At 47.5% G+C, this 15,606-nt stretch overlaps 1 protein-coding gene across 2 annotated transcripts in view; it reads right to left on the bottom strand.

Moving 5' to 3' along the window:
• Window positions 1-1,636: 1,636 nt before the first annotated feature.
• Window positions 1,637-15,606, bottom strand: part of LOC121576375 (genetic suppressor element 1) — a 29,321-nt gene continuing 15,351 nt past the window's right edge. For both annotated transcript variants that reach the window (XM_041889464.2, XM_041889463.2), the window contains exons 3-15: window positions 15,100-15,296; window positions 12,839-13,011; window positions 12,390-12,584; window positions 8,860-9,021; window positions 7,974-8,287; window positions 7,477-7,753; window positions 6,626-7,260; window positions 6,198-6,310; window positions 5,824-6,106; window positions 5,495-5,608; window positions 4,809-5,411; window positions 4,462-4,565; window positions 1,637-4,204 (exon numbers count right to left, since the gene is read on the bottom strand). In XM_041889464.2, the coding sequence (XP_041745398.1) occupies window positions 3,881-4,204; window positions 4,462-4,565; window positions 4,809-5,411; window positions 5,495-5,608; window positions 5,824-6,106; window positions 6,198-6,310; window positions 6,626-7,260; window positions 7,477-7,753; window positions 7,974-8,287; window positions 8,860-9,021; window positions 12,390-12,584; window positions 12,839-13,011; window positions 15,100-15,296 (3,494 nt within the window). In that variant the 3' untranslated portion in view covers window positions 1,637-3,880. The remainder of the gene's footprint in view (window positions 4,205-4,461; window positions 4,566-4,808; window positions 5,412-5,494; window positions 5,609-5,823; window positions 6,107-6,197; window positions 6,311-6,625; window positions 7,261-7,476; window positions 7,754-7,973; window positions 8,288-8,859; window positions 9,022-12,389; window positions 12,585-12,838; window positions 13,012-15,099; window positions 15,297-15,606) is intronic.

Here is a 15,606-nt window from a genome sequence, read left to right as displayed (position 1 = left end):
GTCTTTTGCCTCCATTAAACTAAGAACAGGAGAGTCAATGGAAAATGACATTTCTTTGTGAAATAATATTGCATTAAAAAACATGCACTGTCTACTGACAGGGGAAAGCCTCAGCGTTGAGATGGTTGGCGTTAGCATTAGCATCCTAATACATTGAGTGTAGTTTTAGCATTATGCTAACTGTCTCTGAGTAACAAGGGGACCAGACACACTGGTGTATTCTAATGGTTACCACAAGACAAGAGAACAGCCATAATGTGTAACTATGTTGGCTATTCGCAAATTTAGCATCATTTGAAAAAAAAAATCTACACATTCAACTTGCCACAAAAGCAGAACAAAAAACGTAATGTCTGCTCTCACTGTTTGCTGAGTTGCAAGCTTGTTGGACGCAACAATCAGTGAGTGGACAGGACCCTTTCCCTATAGTTATCTAGCATCAGGACACATTAGTCATTACAGTATGTGTATAACCCCCTTTTAATTGAATAATGAGATATATACTGTATTTGAAACATGTTATTGGTTTGATTGTTTTAACCCTTTTAAGGATGTACAAGACCAGAAATTCCCACATTTTTAAAGGAAAATGAGTTAATAAATAAATGTGCTTCCCTTGTAACTTTAATAAAGAAATAAACAAAAATATGAAAACAAACTCCTTTTAAAATCGTCTCTGTTTTACTGCTGGTTTGTGGTCTGATTCTCTCCATTCCCTGGAGTGTGCAAATGCTCACTCCCCCTTGTGAGTTTTAAAGCATTTTGATTGGTGTAACCATGAGCTGGATGGATTTTTCACCATATTTCTAACAGACTGAGCAGCACCAGAATCAGAGGGGCGGCAGGTAGGCTAGCGGTTAGAGAGGCGAGCCAGCAACCGGAGGGTTGCCAGTTCACCGAAAAAAAATCTGGCAGGAAGTGAGCTGGCAACCGGAGCGTTGCTGGTATCAAATCCTAGATGCCATTGCCTGCCGTTGTGCCCTTGAGCAAGGCACTTAACCTCTCCAAAACCTGTATGTGTATGCATGTGTGTCTTTCGGAGAAGTACAATTTTGGTTGGAACTTGTGTGCAATTGACAAATAAAGTGATTTTAAACTCAGATGTCATACCAGGTCTGGCCAGCAGAGGGCATAAACGACATGTAAATACTGTAAGCTTTTCTACCGTTCTTCTATAGCTCAGTGTTCTTTCCTCTCTTTGGTTAGACATATTCTCAGATATTACACAGTCTACATAGTACACTGTGGTTTTCTTTCCTTGTCTCCTCTCCCTCATCTGCACCGATCTAAAAAATACAATAAAAATACGCCAGTTCAGTGTAGATGGAAAGGAGACTTAGCCTTTGTCAAAGATGACTCCAATTTAAACATGATCTTTTTTTATCGATCAAAATGATTATTTATCCAGGTGAGTCCCTTTGAAATTGATCTAGACAAGTTCTACATTTTACAAACATTTTATTTGCATTTTCATCAGAAAATTACAGCAGTATTTCCATAAATAGCTCATTGTTACTGTACAATCAAAATAATATATTACTTTATAGGCCTACTGTAAGCAAAATATTAAAAACTAGAGCTGGTAGAAATAATATTTGACAGAATATGTGTGTCTTTGTTTTTCAGTTGTTGGGGGGGGTAGGCAGATAGTGGTTATGTACTGTAGGTAGGCTATGGTAGGTGTGAGGTAGAGCAGGGCAGACTTTGGGGTTAGACTGGGTATCTGCAATGGAAAGGGCTGAGTTCCTCTAAAGTCAATAGGATGTAGAGAGATGACTTGTCTTTACTAGGATGTACAGCATAGGTCTCTGTGGAAAATTTGTGTCAGCATGGGGACCATTTGTTTACAATTGGCTGGGTGACTATTATTTGGCATTTCTGTCCTGTGGCAGAAGATGGCTCAATGACAGACAGGTTATGGGGTGTTTGTGGCTGGGACTCAGCGTAACATAAGATAAAATAGCTATCATTATCAAAATATGACCCTTTCTGTCCCCCGCCTCCAGCGCACAGCCGGCCGGCCGCTCATTAGGCGGGATTAGGAGGATGTCTATGTCGGCAGATTGACGAGGGCAGCAACAACACATAAAACCTCACATAATTCTGCCCAAAAACAATGACAATTTCTCTCAACCAGTGGCATATGGGCTTTTTAGGTGAGCGCTGATGCCGCCCTGTGATAAGCAGTGCCCACTTTGTCAAAGGCAGGGGCGCAAAATATTTTGCTTGTCCATTCCCAGCGTGCTGTTGGAGAGATTAATTGCTGCGGCACTCCACCAACGTTTAACCTAAATGGCGCTCAATCAAATAAAAAATGTGCTGTCATGTTAACAAACAACATATCCTAAAAACAGGACAGGTCAAACAAAGTCAAATGGACAAAATGGAATGGACAATCACAACTGTTGTCCAGGAGTTTCACCCCATTGTCATGATCAGTAGTTTTAAGTTTGTATCTGTAAAGTTTTGACAAGCTGATCATAGTGAAAAAGAAACTTCTGCATTTCCAGCTGTGTAAACACATTGCAAATAGGCTCACGATAACTCCTAATAAAGTTGAGTAGCTGATATTCAGAACATAAATAGCTAAATTGATTAGTCACAGGAATCAGAACTAATAAAACCAATGCAACGGCCTGTTTTACAAACGGTGGGCCTACCACATGGATGGGCATTTATAAAATTCCATTGTGGCTGACATGGTAGGCTACACCCCAGTAAGCACAAGCCGATGTCTTTTGGAAGTCTTTTTTTGGTGCAGTCTGGACCGGCCTTGATTTCCACATCCACAGACATTGGTTTTTGGTCTGGTCCGGACCAAATCTGAACCAATCATAGACGTCAATGTTTGGTTCAGATTTTGTCCGGTCTGGACCAGCCTTGATTTGAGCCAAACATAGACGTCAGCATTTTTTGGTCTCGCATAGGGCAGAACGGCAAGGACCGGCCCTGCTCCAGGGTACTTCTTTCTCACCTCCCCAAAATGTTTAAAGTGGGAGGCGGGATCAGATCGGCACAGCATTGTCAAATGAGGTTGTGGAGTATGGCCAAGCACGTGCATGTCTTTGTGCACAGCTGCAGAAGCTCGAGAGCAATTACGTGATGACATAGTACATAACTTTTGTTGAGAGCCTCTTTAACTTGGGGATAGCCCACATACAGCGCTTCTAAAATGTTTACTTCTCTTTAAATATTTCATACTGACCAGCAACAACACAAAATTATTCCAAGCATCTTGTTTTTACCCCAAATGTTTATTCTAAAGCAGGCTTTTAAATAACAATAATTAAAATAATTAAAACATACTAAATTCTGGCTTAATAGGTAGGCTATTTACATTATCAATGGCAAAATTATTAAAAACATTACTGAGAATTCTAAATCCTATAAAGATTTATTTAACCTTATTTAAAAAAATATTTTTCAAAACCTCCAGTTATTTCTTTGTAGAAACACTGTCTTAAATATTCTACAACTGTGTTTTTGCTAGTCCATGAACCCAAGAGAAAAAAGCTCCAGAATAGTAAAAGCTCTATAACACAGTGTTTAGTTCTAGGTAGTTCCAACAGTACTGTCACTAGTATGATCACTAGTAGCTCTTCTAGGTCTTTAAGTGCATCTTGGCTGATTCAAGTCCTTCCAGTTCAGTGGTTGGTTGGCTGGCTATTGGTTGCTTCCAAACCCTTCCAGATCATGGAGGGAGAAAAGGAGGACATATGACTGCTCATTGTATTCGTCCCAAAGTCTATGATTGGTTAAAGTGGGTCCCAATATTATGCCATACCCTTATGTTGCTATGACCTTTAGCTTTTAGACTACTAGTCTTTCACCAGTGGTGAGTCTGACCACACTACAAAGTCTAGGAGAGTGGCATGTGAAGCTACAGAGCCTGTCCTCCTTTTCTCCCTCCTTCTTTTCTATCATCCTCTCTTCCTTCCCAGTCCAGAGCTCTCTTCCCTCTCTGCCTCAGACTGGGAACCAGTTCAGTGTCCTCTCTCTCTCCATCGGTCATTGGTCGTCCGTCTGTCTGTCTGTCTGTCTGTCGGTCTGGAGCAGGGCAGGGGGTCACCGGGGAGGGGCAACCTTTGGCCTGCCCCTTGCCCCAGTGCACGTTGGGAATGGTCAGACACTTCCTGAAGAGCTCCAGCTGAGCCTGCAGCCTCTCTCTCTCATCTCTCACCCTCTGTCTCTGACTCACCAGCTCCTAGAGAGAGAGAAAGAGAGGGATGGGAGCAAGAGAGCGATAAAGAGCGAGAGCGTTACTAAAAGAGTGAGAGTGTGGTTGAACAAAGCACATCAGTGTAGACAGAAACAGACAGACAGACAGACAGTCAGTCAGAGTGCTTATCAAGCTTTAGTTTTCACTTTTCGATCATAATAAATAAGATTGTATGGACAGATCCTATATCAGCACTCCTACTCTGAGACACTTTGTGGATATATAGGCCTTGAGGTTCTTACCGCCATGCTGTGTGAGAGTTGTTCAGCTGTCAGACTGAGAGTGTAGTTCTGAGTCTCCAGCCTCCGGCACTGACTGTGAAGAACCTGTCTCTCCATACCCCGCTCTAAGAGAGAGAGAGAGGGGGGAAGAGAGATATAGAGAGAGCGACAGGATGGTAAAGGGGAGACATGGGGTCATAGAGGGAGAGAGAGGAAGACCGATAGGGAGAGCGGCATAGAGGGTGAGAAAGTGTGTGTGTGGTGGGGGGAGCAAATGAGACAAAAACATAAAAAACAAACATATTTGTAGATGAAACACGTTTATTTTTATTTGACTCATCCCAAATAAAGCCCAAAGGTAAACTCACCATCCACATACTCCTGATAAGCCTCAAAGACTGACTCTATGCCCCTCCACTTCCTAGGGGCTTCCCCCTCCTCCTCTTCATCATCCTCTTCCTCTGACAGCTCGTCCCGTACGCAAAGGGGGTCATGGTGGGGTGGAGAGGGGTAAGGGTGATGCCCGTTGATGGGGTGTGGGGATGTGTTGAGGAGGGCTGGTCTCTTCAGTGGGGGGATGTGGTAGGGCGCTGACGGCTCAGACTTTATACTGGACTCGGGAAAGCAGGTGGAGCCACCCAGTGTCTTGTGGGTAGACTGTAACGCAGTCTGGTGGAAGTCCTTCGGGATGAATCTTTCCCATGGCTTGTTCTGCCCGTTCCGCACAGCCAGGGGCACCTTCTGTTGAGGATGATGGCCAGGGTGGCCTGCTCCATTCTGGAGGTCCTGGAGCCTCTTAGCTGGGTGACCTCCGCCCAATCCTTTACTGTTGGGTTTGGGGGCCAGGGGAGGGGGTTGGCGGGGTGGAGGGGTGGAGGGTTTTAGCGGGTCTGTGTAGAGGTTGTTGGGGGGGTGGGGGTAGGGGGGCGAGGGGCTTGGGGAGTCTGGGTAGTGGAGTCCGTTCGATTCACCTGATAACATAAACATAAACGCAGTATAAGGATCTCATGGGTGTTACCCTTTGTGTGTGTGTGTGTGTGTTTGTTTGTCTTACCAGTTGGGGAAACAGGGGGGCTTCTATAGAGGGGTAATGGGTTGTATCTGATGGTGTCCAACGTCACACTCTTCAGCTTTATAGCCTTCAGCAACCCCTCCATCTTCTCCTTATCTAGAGAGAGAGGGGGGGGGGGGGGAGACTGATTTAGACCTGGGACACCAATTAATTATCAGGTAGAAAAGAAAACCAGCGGTACTCTGGACGTCTTAGAGTAAGATTTGAATACCCCTGGGATATAGCATTACAGTACACCAGGGTGTAGTGGTTAGGGGTTGGAGAAAAAGAGCTAGGGTGTAGTGTATAGGGGTTAGTGTAGTGTATGTTACCTCTCCTCTGCTGGCTGGTCACATGGGACAGGCTGAACATGTTGAGGAAGTCTTTCTTGTCCTCCAGGTGGGGGGTGCAGTTCATCTCCTCTGGGGTGAGAGTGGTGCTGAGGGGGGGAGCGGGTGCCACAGGAGGCGGAGGGGTCTTCCTCTTGCCTCGTACTGCCGGAGGGGAGGTGCTGCGCTCTCTCAACATCCTCCTCCTCTTCCTCCTCTTCTGGTGAAGCAGCTGGTCACGATGGGCCAGCGTGGTCAGGCCACACACACGCAGAAAACACACCTTCTACAAAAGACAGATTACAGTGAATTAACAATCAAACAACGTTATATTAAGAGGACGTGACGATTCTTAAGTGTGCGTGCGTGGAAGTTACCTCTGAGGATGTGTCCAGTTTTAAGGGGGGCTGCTCTGCTACCCTTCTGAGGTGGGCTCTCACTTCCTCCTCATCACTCTCATCATATGACTCATCTAGATCATAGTAATACCCTGGTGAAGAGAGAGAGAGAGAGAGAGAGAGAGAGAGATGGATGGAGAGAGAGAGAGATGGATGGAGAGAGGGAGTGGGAGTTAGAGAGAGAGAGAGACGGAGAAAATGAGAGAGAAAGAGAGAGTGAGAGAGAGAGTGAGAGAGAGTAAGAGAGAGAGAGAGATGGAGAAAATGAGAGAGTGAGTAAGAGAGAGAGTGAGAGAGAGAGCACAGACAATATTTATGTTAAAGACCACACCAGATCTCATCTCATACTCTGAAAACCCCCTCTCCTCACCTCCCTCTCTCTTACATCCTGTCCCCTCTCTTCTTACCTCCTTCCCTGGCCTCTCTCCTCCTGCTCTCCTCCAGGTCCAGCTTGCTGACCAGCCTGCGGTGCTGCTGGAGAATCTCATCGTACACCACTGGGTTCTGAGGCTCTTGGCCTGGCCGTTCAGACCTCTGGAGGTCCATGGTGGGAGATGGGGAGCTGGCCTGGCGCTGGACACCCAGGTTGGAGCTGGGGCTGGGGGAGGAGAGGGACAGCGAGCCCCTCTGGTGGAGGTGGTTATGGTGGTGGTTATGGTGGTGGTGGAGACTGTGAGTGGATCCTTCGAGCTCAGCCATGCCCCAGAGGCCAGGCTCCTGCAGAATGGGTCCCCTGACAGACGAGAACCTCTCTGGGCCCTTCCCCATCTTCCTGCACCTATCCTCCACCCTCTCCCAGCTGGGGGACCGTTCGGTTCTGGTCAGGCCAGGAGGGGAGCGAGATGGAGGAACAGGGGAGTCGAACCTGCGATGGGGGTCTGGGGGGGTCTCAGTGAGGGAGGCAGGGTTCCAGAGGGTGGTGGGAGGGGCAGGGGGGTGGGGAAGGAGGTGAGGGTGATGTTTGGGTGAGATGAGTGGAGGTGGGGCTCCTAGGTGGGGTTGAGACTCTCTATTGCCTGTGTCACGTTGGCTGACGTTGGACCTGTGAAGACAACAAACACAATGTAGTCACACACAAACACACACTCTGGGTTTTATCCAAGTTGACCTTGATGATGCAGCCATTTTAAAAGTAGATGTCAGCAGAGTAGAGAGAGTACTGACTCGGAGGATACTGTAGTGTTATTGAACGAACGCACACACACAGGTCAACCCCACCTTTCTCAACTGCTTGTTCCTTGTCTGATTAAACACTGACCTGTAGCTGTCTCTCCTAGGCTCCACCCCTTCCACAGGTGGCCACACCTCCCTCTCCTGTCCCTGCCGGCGTTGCCGTGCCAACCTGCGCTCCTCCCCATTGGCCTGTTGGAGCATCACGGCAGAGGCCAGTGTTCCATGGAGCCCCCCGGAAGAGGCTGAGGCAGTGTGTGTGTTCCCCGTCTGAGAGGGCACCAGGCTGGGCATGAGGTGAGGGGCTGACTGGAGGCCTGGCTGAAGAGGTTTAGGTACTGGGAGGGCAGGGAGGGTGGGCTTATCTGGGGAAAATAGATTAGGTATTATAATGAATGCTTCATTTTATTTTTAGAACACACTTTGAAATACATTATGGATGTTATAAAGCAAGATATGGATGGTGATCAGGCTCTACTTTAAAGAGAAATCTCTGGTGCTTAATTAACGGGAAATCAACCAATCAATGTGTGTGCATTGCGTCTATACTGTGTGTGTGTGTGTATCTGTGTGTGTACACCGTACCCAGTCTGTTAGGTGTCAGCCTCTCCCCAGGTCTGACCCTGTCCTCCGGCAGAGCCGTGAGAGCCTTCAGCCCAGCAAGGTACTGGCTCTTCACCGCTCTCACCATCTGTCTCTCCCTCTCTCTCTCCCTCTCTCTCTCCCTCTCTCTCTCCCTCTCTCTCTCCCTCTGCCTATCTTTCTGTCTTTCCATCTCTGTCTCCCTCTCTCTCTCCCGCTCCTTCTCTCTCTCCTGTTCCAGCTCACGCTCCCTCTGTTTCTCTCGTTCACGCTCTCGCTCCCTCTCTCGTTGGCGAAGCTCTTCCTCCATCTGTGTTCTGTGGGGGAGGTAAAAAAATACACACACACACACACACACACACCAAGGACACAGGGGAGAGAGGGTGAGAGATGCAACACCCACCATGGGGCAGATTAACCACACACTGTTAAACACACACACCTATGCACACACATGCGCTTGCACACACACACACACACACACACACACACACACACACACACACACACACACACACACACACACACACACCATATAAGACATACACACACACACACACCATATAAGACATACACAGCATGAGTGAGCAAGAGCAGATCAACAATTCATAGGTAACCACAGGATAAACACACACACACTGATGTGTGTATTGGTTTGTGTTTGTGATGTGTATGGTAGCATGGTGGGGTGTGTTCTAAAAATATAACAGTCAGCAACCTGTGCCTTTCCTGCAGAGAGATTACCAACCGTGTGTGTGTGTGCATGTATGAGTGTAACACCTCTCAGCCAGTGTGATGTGTGTGGTTGAGCTTCCAAAGGTAGCAGCCCTCAGGGCAGGTGCAGGTATGTGTGTGTGTGTGGGTGTTATTAGCGTGTGTGTTACTGTACCTCTCAGCCAGTGCACTATGTGTGTGGCTGAACTCCCCAGGGTAGCGTGCCCCAGGCAGGTGCATGTGGAGGGCAGCGGGGTGGAGGTGAGGGAAGGCCCCCCCTGCTGGTACAGAGTAGAACTGAGACCGCAGTGCAGAAAGACACAAAGACTCCTCCATCCTGGAACACACATGGAGAGAGACAAGTGGAAAAGGAGGGAGAAATGGAAAACGGGGAAGGAGAGGAGGGAAAGAGGCAAAGGGAGAGGGAGCCATCACAGCAGCAAGATTTGTGACCTGTTGCCACAAGAAAAGGGCAACCAGTGAAGAACAAACACCACTGTAAATACAACCCATATTTATGTTTATTTATTTTCCCATTTGTACTTTAACTATTTGCACATTGCTACAACACTGTATATATACATAATATGACATTTGAAATGTCTTTATTCTTTTGTAACTTCTGAGTGTAATGTTTACTGTTAATATTTATTGTTTATTTCACTTTTGTTTACTATCTACAGTGGGGGAAAAAAGTATTTAGTCAGCCACCAATTGTGCATGTTCTCCCACTTAAAAAGATGAGAGAGGCCTGTAATTTTCATCATAGGTACACGTCAACTATGACAGACAAAATGAGGATTTTTTTTTCTCAGAAAATCACATTGTAGGATTTTTAATGAATTTATTTGCAAATTATGGTGGAAAATAAGTATTTGGTCAATAACAAAAGTTTCTCAATACTTTGTTATATATCCTTTGTTGGCAATGACACAGGTCAAACGTTTTCTGTAAGTCTTCACAAGGTTTTCACACACTGTTGCTGGTATTTTGGCCCATTCCTCCATGCAGATCTCCTCTAGAGCAGTGATGTTTTGGGGCTGTTGCTGGACAACATGGACTTTCAACTCCCTCCAAAGATTTTCTATGGGGTTGAGATCTGGAGACTGGCTAGGCCACTCCAGGACCTTGAAATGCTTCTTACGAAGCCACTCCTTTGTTGCCCGGGCGGTGTGTTTGGGATCATTGTCATGCTGAAAGACCCAGCCACGTTTCATCTTCAATGCCCTTGCTGATGGAAGGAGGTTTTCACTCAAAATCTCACGATACATGGCCCCATTCATTCTTTCCTTTACACGGATCAGTCGTCCTGGTCCCTTTGCAGAAAAACAGCCCCAAAGCATGATGTTTCCACCCCCATGTATGGTGTTCTTTGGATGCAACTCAGCATTCTTTGTCCTCCAAACACGACGAGTTGAGTTTTTACCAAAAAGTTATATTTTGGTTTCATCTGACCATATGACATTCTCCCAATCCTCTTCTGGATCATCCAAATGCACTCTAGCAAACTTCAGACGGGCCTGGACATGTACTGGCTTAAGCAGGGGGACACGTCTGGCACTGCAGGATTTGAGTCCCTGGCGGCGTAGTGTGTTACTGATGGTAGGCTTTGTTACTTTGGTCCCAGCTCTCTGCAGGTCATTCACTAGGTCCCCCCGTGTGGTTCTGGGATTTTTGCTCACCGTTCTTGTGATAATTTTGACCCCACGGGGTGAGATCTTGCGTGGAGCCCCAGATCGAGGGAGATTATCAGTGGTCTTGTATGTCTTCCATTTCCTGATAATTGCTCCCACAGTTGATTTCTTCAAACCAAGCTGCTTACCTATTGCAGATTCAGTCTTCCCAGCCTGGTGCAGGTCTACAATTTTGTTTCTGGTGTCCTTTGACAGCCCTTTGGTCTTGGCCATAGTGGAGTTTGGAGTGTGACTGTTTGAGGTTGTGGACAGGTGTCTTTTATACTGATAACAAGTTCAAACAGGTGCCATTAATACAGGTAACGAGTGGAGGACAGAGGAGCCTCTTAAAGAAGAAGTTACAGGTCTGTGAGAGCCAGAAATCTTGCTTGTTTGTAGGTGAACAAATACTTATTTTCCACCATAATTTGCAAATAAATTCATTAAAAATCCTTCAATGTGATTTTCTGGAAAAAAAATTCTCAATTTGTCTGTCATAGTTGACGTGTACCTATGATGAAAATTACAGGCCTCTCTCATCTTTTTAAGTGGGAGAACTTGCACAATTGGTGGCTGACTAAATAATTTTTTTCCCCACTGTACTTCACTTGCTTTGGCAATGTTAACATACGTTTCCCATGCCAATAAAGCCCTTAAATTGAATTGAATTGAATTGGGAGCAATGTTTTCAACATATTCATTTTTACAGTAAGGCACATTCTGGGGTTCAGTCGCAGTCTATACATCCCATCCTGGAAACACAAACACACATGCTGCTGCAAACCCCTGTCTCCCTGTCTGTCTCTCTGTGTCCCTGTCTGTCTCTCTGTGTCCCTGTCCGTCTCTCTGTGTCCCTGTCTGTCTCTCTGTCTCCCTGTCCGTCTCTCTGTGTCCCTGTCTGTCTCTCTGTGTCCCTGTCTGTCTCTCTGTGTCCCTGTCTGTCTCTCTGTGTCTCTGTCTCCATATCTGCAGAAAACTGACTCTGATAACTACAGAGCAAGACATAGGTAGGCAAGGTGGTCTATAGAATGACCTGTGTAGGTGGTGTAGCCAGGGTGGTCTACAGACTGACCTGTGTAGGCTGTTGAGGTAGGTAGGGTGGTCTATAGACTGACCTGTGTAGGTGGTGGAGGTAGGCAGGATGGTATAGACTGACCTGTGTATGTGGTGGAGGAAGGCAAGGTGGTCTATAGACTGACCTGTGTAGGTGGTGGAGGTAGGCAGGGTAGTCTATAGACTGACCTGTGTAGGTGGTGGAGGTAGGCAGAATGGTATAGACCGACCTGTGTATGTTGTGGAGGTAGACAGGGTAGTTTATAGACTGACCTGTGTAGGTGGTGTAGGCAGGGGAGTGTATAGACTGACTAGTGTAGGTGGTAGAGGTAGGCAGGGTGGTCTATAGACTGACCTGTGTAGGAGGTGGAGGTAGACAGGGTGGTCTATAGACTGACCTGTGTAGGTGGTGGAGGTAGGCAGGGTCATCTATAGACTGACCTGTGTAGGTGGTGGAGGTAGGCAGTGTGGTCTATAGACTGACCTGTCGAGGAAGGCAGGGTAGTCTATTGAGTGGCCTGTGTAGGTGGTAGAGGCAGGATGGTCTATAGACTGACCTGTGTAGGTGGTGGAGGTAGGCAGGGCGGTCTATAGACGGACCTGTGTAGGTTGTGGAGGTAGGCAGGGTGGTCTATAGACTGACATGTGTAGATTATATAGATAGGGTGGTCTATAGACTGACATGTGTAGTTGGTGTAGGCAAAGTGGTCTATAGACTGACCTGTGTAGGTGTTGGAGGTAGGCAGGGTGGTCTATAGACTGACCTGTGTATGTGGTGGAGGTAGGCAGGGTGGTCTATAGACTGACCTGTGTAGGTGGTTGGGGTAGGCATGGTGGTCTATAGACTGACCTTTGAAGGTGGTAGAGGTAGACAGGGTGGTCTATAGACTGACCTGTGTAGGTGGTGGAGGGAGGCAGGGTAGTCTATAGACTGACCTGTGTAGGTGGTGGAGGTAGGCAGGGTGGTCTATAGACTGACCTGTGGAGGTGGTGGAGGTAGGCAGGGTGGTAGTAGGCAGCAGCAGCAGTAACATGGGCAGCGGTGGTGGGGTCGAGCCCCAGGGGCAGCGAGCGCAGGCGAAGGTCATCTGAGGTGGCGAAGGGGCGGAGTCCTCTTAGGTACTCCTCTTGGACCGCCCCTGAGGAAACTGCAGGGTGTACCTGACCAGGTAGACTACAAGAGGGGGAGGAGTTGGGGATCAGATTGCAAATTGGAGTCTGCTGTCATGGAGTTAAAGGAGGCATATGTGGTTTAAGGTTTAAGCAAGTATAGAGACTTATATGATGCACCGTAGATAAGTTTGTGTGTGTGAGTGTGTGTGTGTGTGTGTGTGTGTGTGTGTGTGTGTGTGTGTGTGTGTGTGTGTGTGTGTGTGTGTGTGTGTGTGTGTGTGTGTGTGTAGGCATCCAGGTGATAGAGTGGCTCACCTGAGGCCCTGTAGTCGCCGGTCCTGCATTACAGAGCTGGGGGTGAGGCTGAAGGGGTAGGATGGGTGAGCCAGGATGTGAGGAGAGGGGACAGGATGAGCCCCTTTCTCCTGGGGAAGGCTGGGCTCAGACCCCACACGCTCCCAACTCACCCCCCGAACACCTGACTCAGCCTGACAGAGAGAGAGAGGGAGAGACAGCGGGAGAGAGAGACAGAAAGACAATCTTTGTTAGGCAAAATAAAAAAATCCTACTCACAACATATGAAACTTCCATTTATGGACATTTTTCAAGTCAGGATTTGTCCCTTAATGTTGATCTAGCCATAGCATGTTAACACTGTCACATCCTAGCAATGCAGCTAATCCAACCATCCACTCTGTGTTCAACACGCATTACTGACTCCCCTGCCAGTAATGCTCTCATCATTACTCTGGCACCCCTGTCATGTCTGTTCCCTATTCACACAGACACATGCACACACAACATCACCTTCTTCTAGGTCAAGATAAGAGACTCACGTTAATAGCTCTAAGAGCCTTGAAGCAGGGAGGGAGAGTGAGAGGAGAAAGGATGGAGAGTAGGGTAGAGGAAGGAGAGGAGAGGGGGGAAAGGGAGGGGAGATGACCTCCCAGCTACGAGCTAAAAGCCCACCCGGTTGGAGAAGTGCTTCTGATATGTCAGAGGACGTCAAGATCAGGGCAGGAGGGGACATCCTAAAACTCATCCTCCCTCTACTACCCCCTTCATCTTTCTCTGCTGTCTACCTCTCTCTCCATAAAGTATTAACATTCACTCACTCATTCACTCACTCACTCCACCAAACTACTCCCCCACATGAGTAACCTTGCTGAGGACTTGTATTAGCTCCCAGTCTAGAGTCACTCCAACAACCAGGGTTTCTGGCTGCAGCTTTGAATATCTCTCTCAGGGAAATCAGATACACACCAGGCTTTCCAATAATGATCAAACACACTCCAGTCTCTTTCTGGTCTCTCTTTGGTCTTTGGTCTCTGATCTCTGATCTCTCTCTCTGATCTCTATCCCTAGTCATTATCGCCTCTCTCTGGTCTCCATCCATCGTTGTAAAGAGGAGGATCAAGGGACAAAGCATGCATGTGTTTGCGTGTGTATGTATGTGTGTGTGTGCATATGTGTATGTGTGTTGGGGTTATCCAGTGAAGACAAAATGGCAGCAGCTCCCAGACACACCTTGACCCCTGGCCTTACAGACACAAGACATGCTGTCCTTATTGGTTGAACGGGATGTACTCTAACTGAATGTGAAACACCTGCTACATCAATGTAGAGGAAGTCAAAACATCACATCCTTTCAATCTTTAACTTCCTTCATACTCCCTTTTCTCTATCCCCTCTCCCACTTACTTTTTCACTCTCAGTCCCACTTCCCTCTCTCTCTCTCTCTCTCTCTCTCTCTCTCTCTCTCTCTCTCTCTCTCTCTCTCTCTCTCTCTCTCTCTCTCTCTCTCTCTCTCTCTCTCTCTCTCTCTCTCTCCCACTTTCTCCCCCACCCCCACTCTCTCTCCCACTCTCTCCCCCACTCTCTCTCCACTCTCTCTCCCACTCTGTCCATTTTTATGCCTCTTTAACCCTCACTCTCCTTGCTCTCTCTTTCTCTCTTCCGCTGACCCCTCTCTGAATAGGAGCCCCAGGGTAGGAGGCCGAGCCAGACAGACTGCTCTTTGTGAGGGGGAGAAAGGCTGCTCAGGGGGCTAACCCCTGGATTGTTTAAGGGGCTTGGTTCCTCACTCCAGCTTAAATACAAACACACATACACACAGGGGTCTTGGGACACAAGGGACACAAGCAAATGTACACAAAGCTCCCTCAAACTACACACACACCACACACACACACCTAATCCGGAAATATAACAATTGGAGACAGCATCACTTTTTTTTCCAGTATGGGTCCACTGGGTGACTTTCTCCCTCTCTCTCAGAGAGAAACAGAGATGGAGACAGAAATAGAGATGAGAGGGACGGGTGATTCTGACACATTGACTTGGATGAACGTTGGGACTATTTCTTTAATGGTGGAAGTGGTAGCAGGAGGGGTGGGGGAAAGACAGAAAAAGAGAGAGAAGATAGAAAGGGAGAGGGAGATGACTCCATGGCTCATTGACCCCTGTATAACCTAATCAGTAGAAGAAGGGAGAGGGGGTAGATAAAGAGATAAAGACAGAGTAAAGTGGAGGAGAGAAGAGAAGAGTACTAAGGTTCTGTGTGTGTTTCTTCTTACCTGGCGCCCTTCTCCTATCCAGAGAATGCTGCTGGTCTTGGTGGGAGTGGGGGCGATGGTGACTACAGGAGGGGTGGAGGGAAGGCTGTGTCCCCGGGTCTGGAGCGGCCCTGACAACCCCCTCTTAGGAGTGTTGACTGGAGAACTGAGACTGGTGGCTGGAGAGGAGACTGGAGACTCACTATTGGGAGAAGAACCTAGGAGAGGGAGAGAGAGAGAGAGAGAGAGAGATTGAGAGAGAGAGAGAGAGAGAGAGAGAGAGAGAGAGAGAGAGAGAGAGAGAGAGAGAGAGAGAGAGAGAGAGAGAGAGAGAGGGAATAGCACGACAAAGAGGCCATCAGAAAGCCATTACTGTAAAAATGAGACGTCTCACTAATCAACACACACACAAGCATGCACACGCACGCACGTAAACACACAGACACACACACACACACACAAAAGCAGCTAATGGGGCTCATCCTAGATGGAGATGACAGAGAGAGAAAGAGAGAGGAAGAGGGAGAG

The sequence above is a fragment of the Coregonus clupeaformis genome, chromosome 11 (genome assembly GCF_020615455.1).
Source record: "Coregonus clupeaformis isolate EN_2021a chromosome 11, ASM2061545v1, whole genome shotgun sequence".
In the NCBI taxonomy this organism is placed as follows: Eukaryota; Metazoa; Chordata; class Actinopteri; order Salmoniformes; family Salmonidae; genus Coregonus; species Coregonus clupeaformis.
Note: the sequence above shows the minus strand (reverse complement) of the source record. Positions and strands in the feature narration are given on the sequence as shown.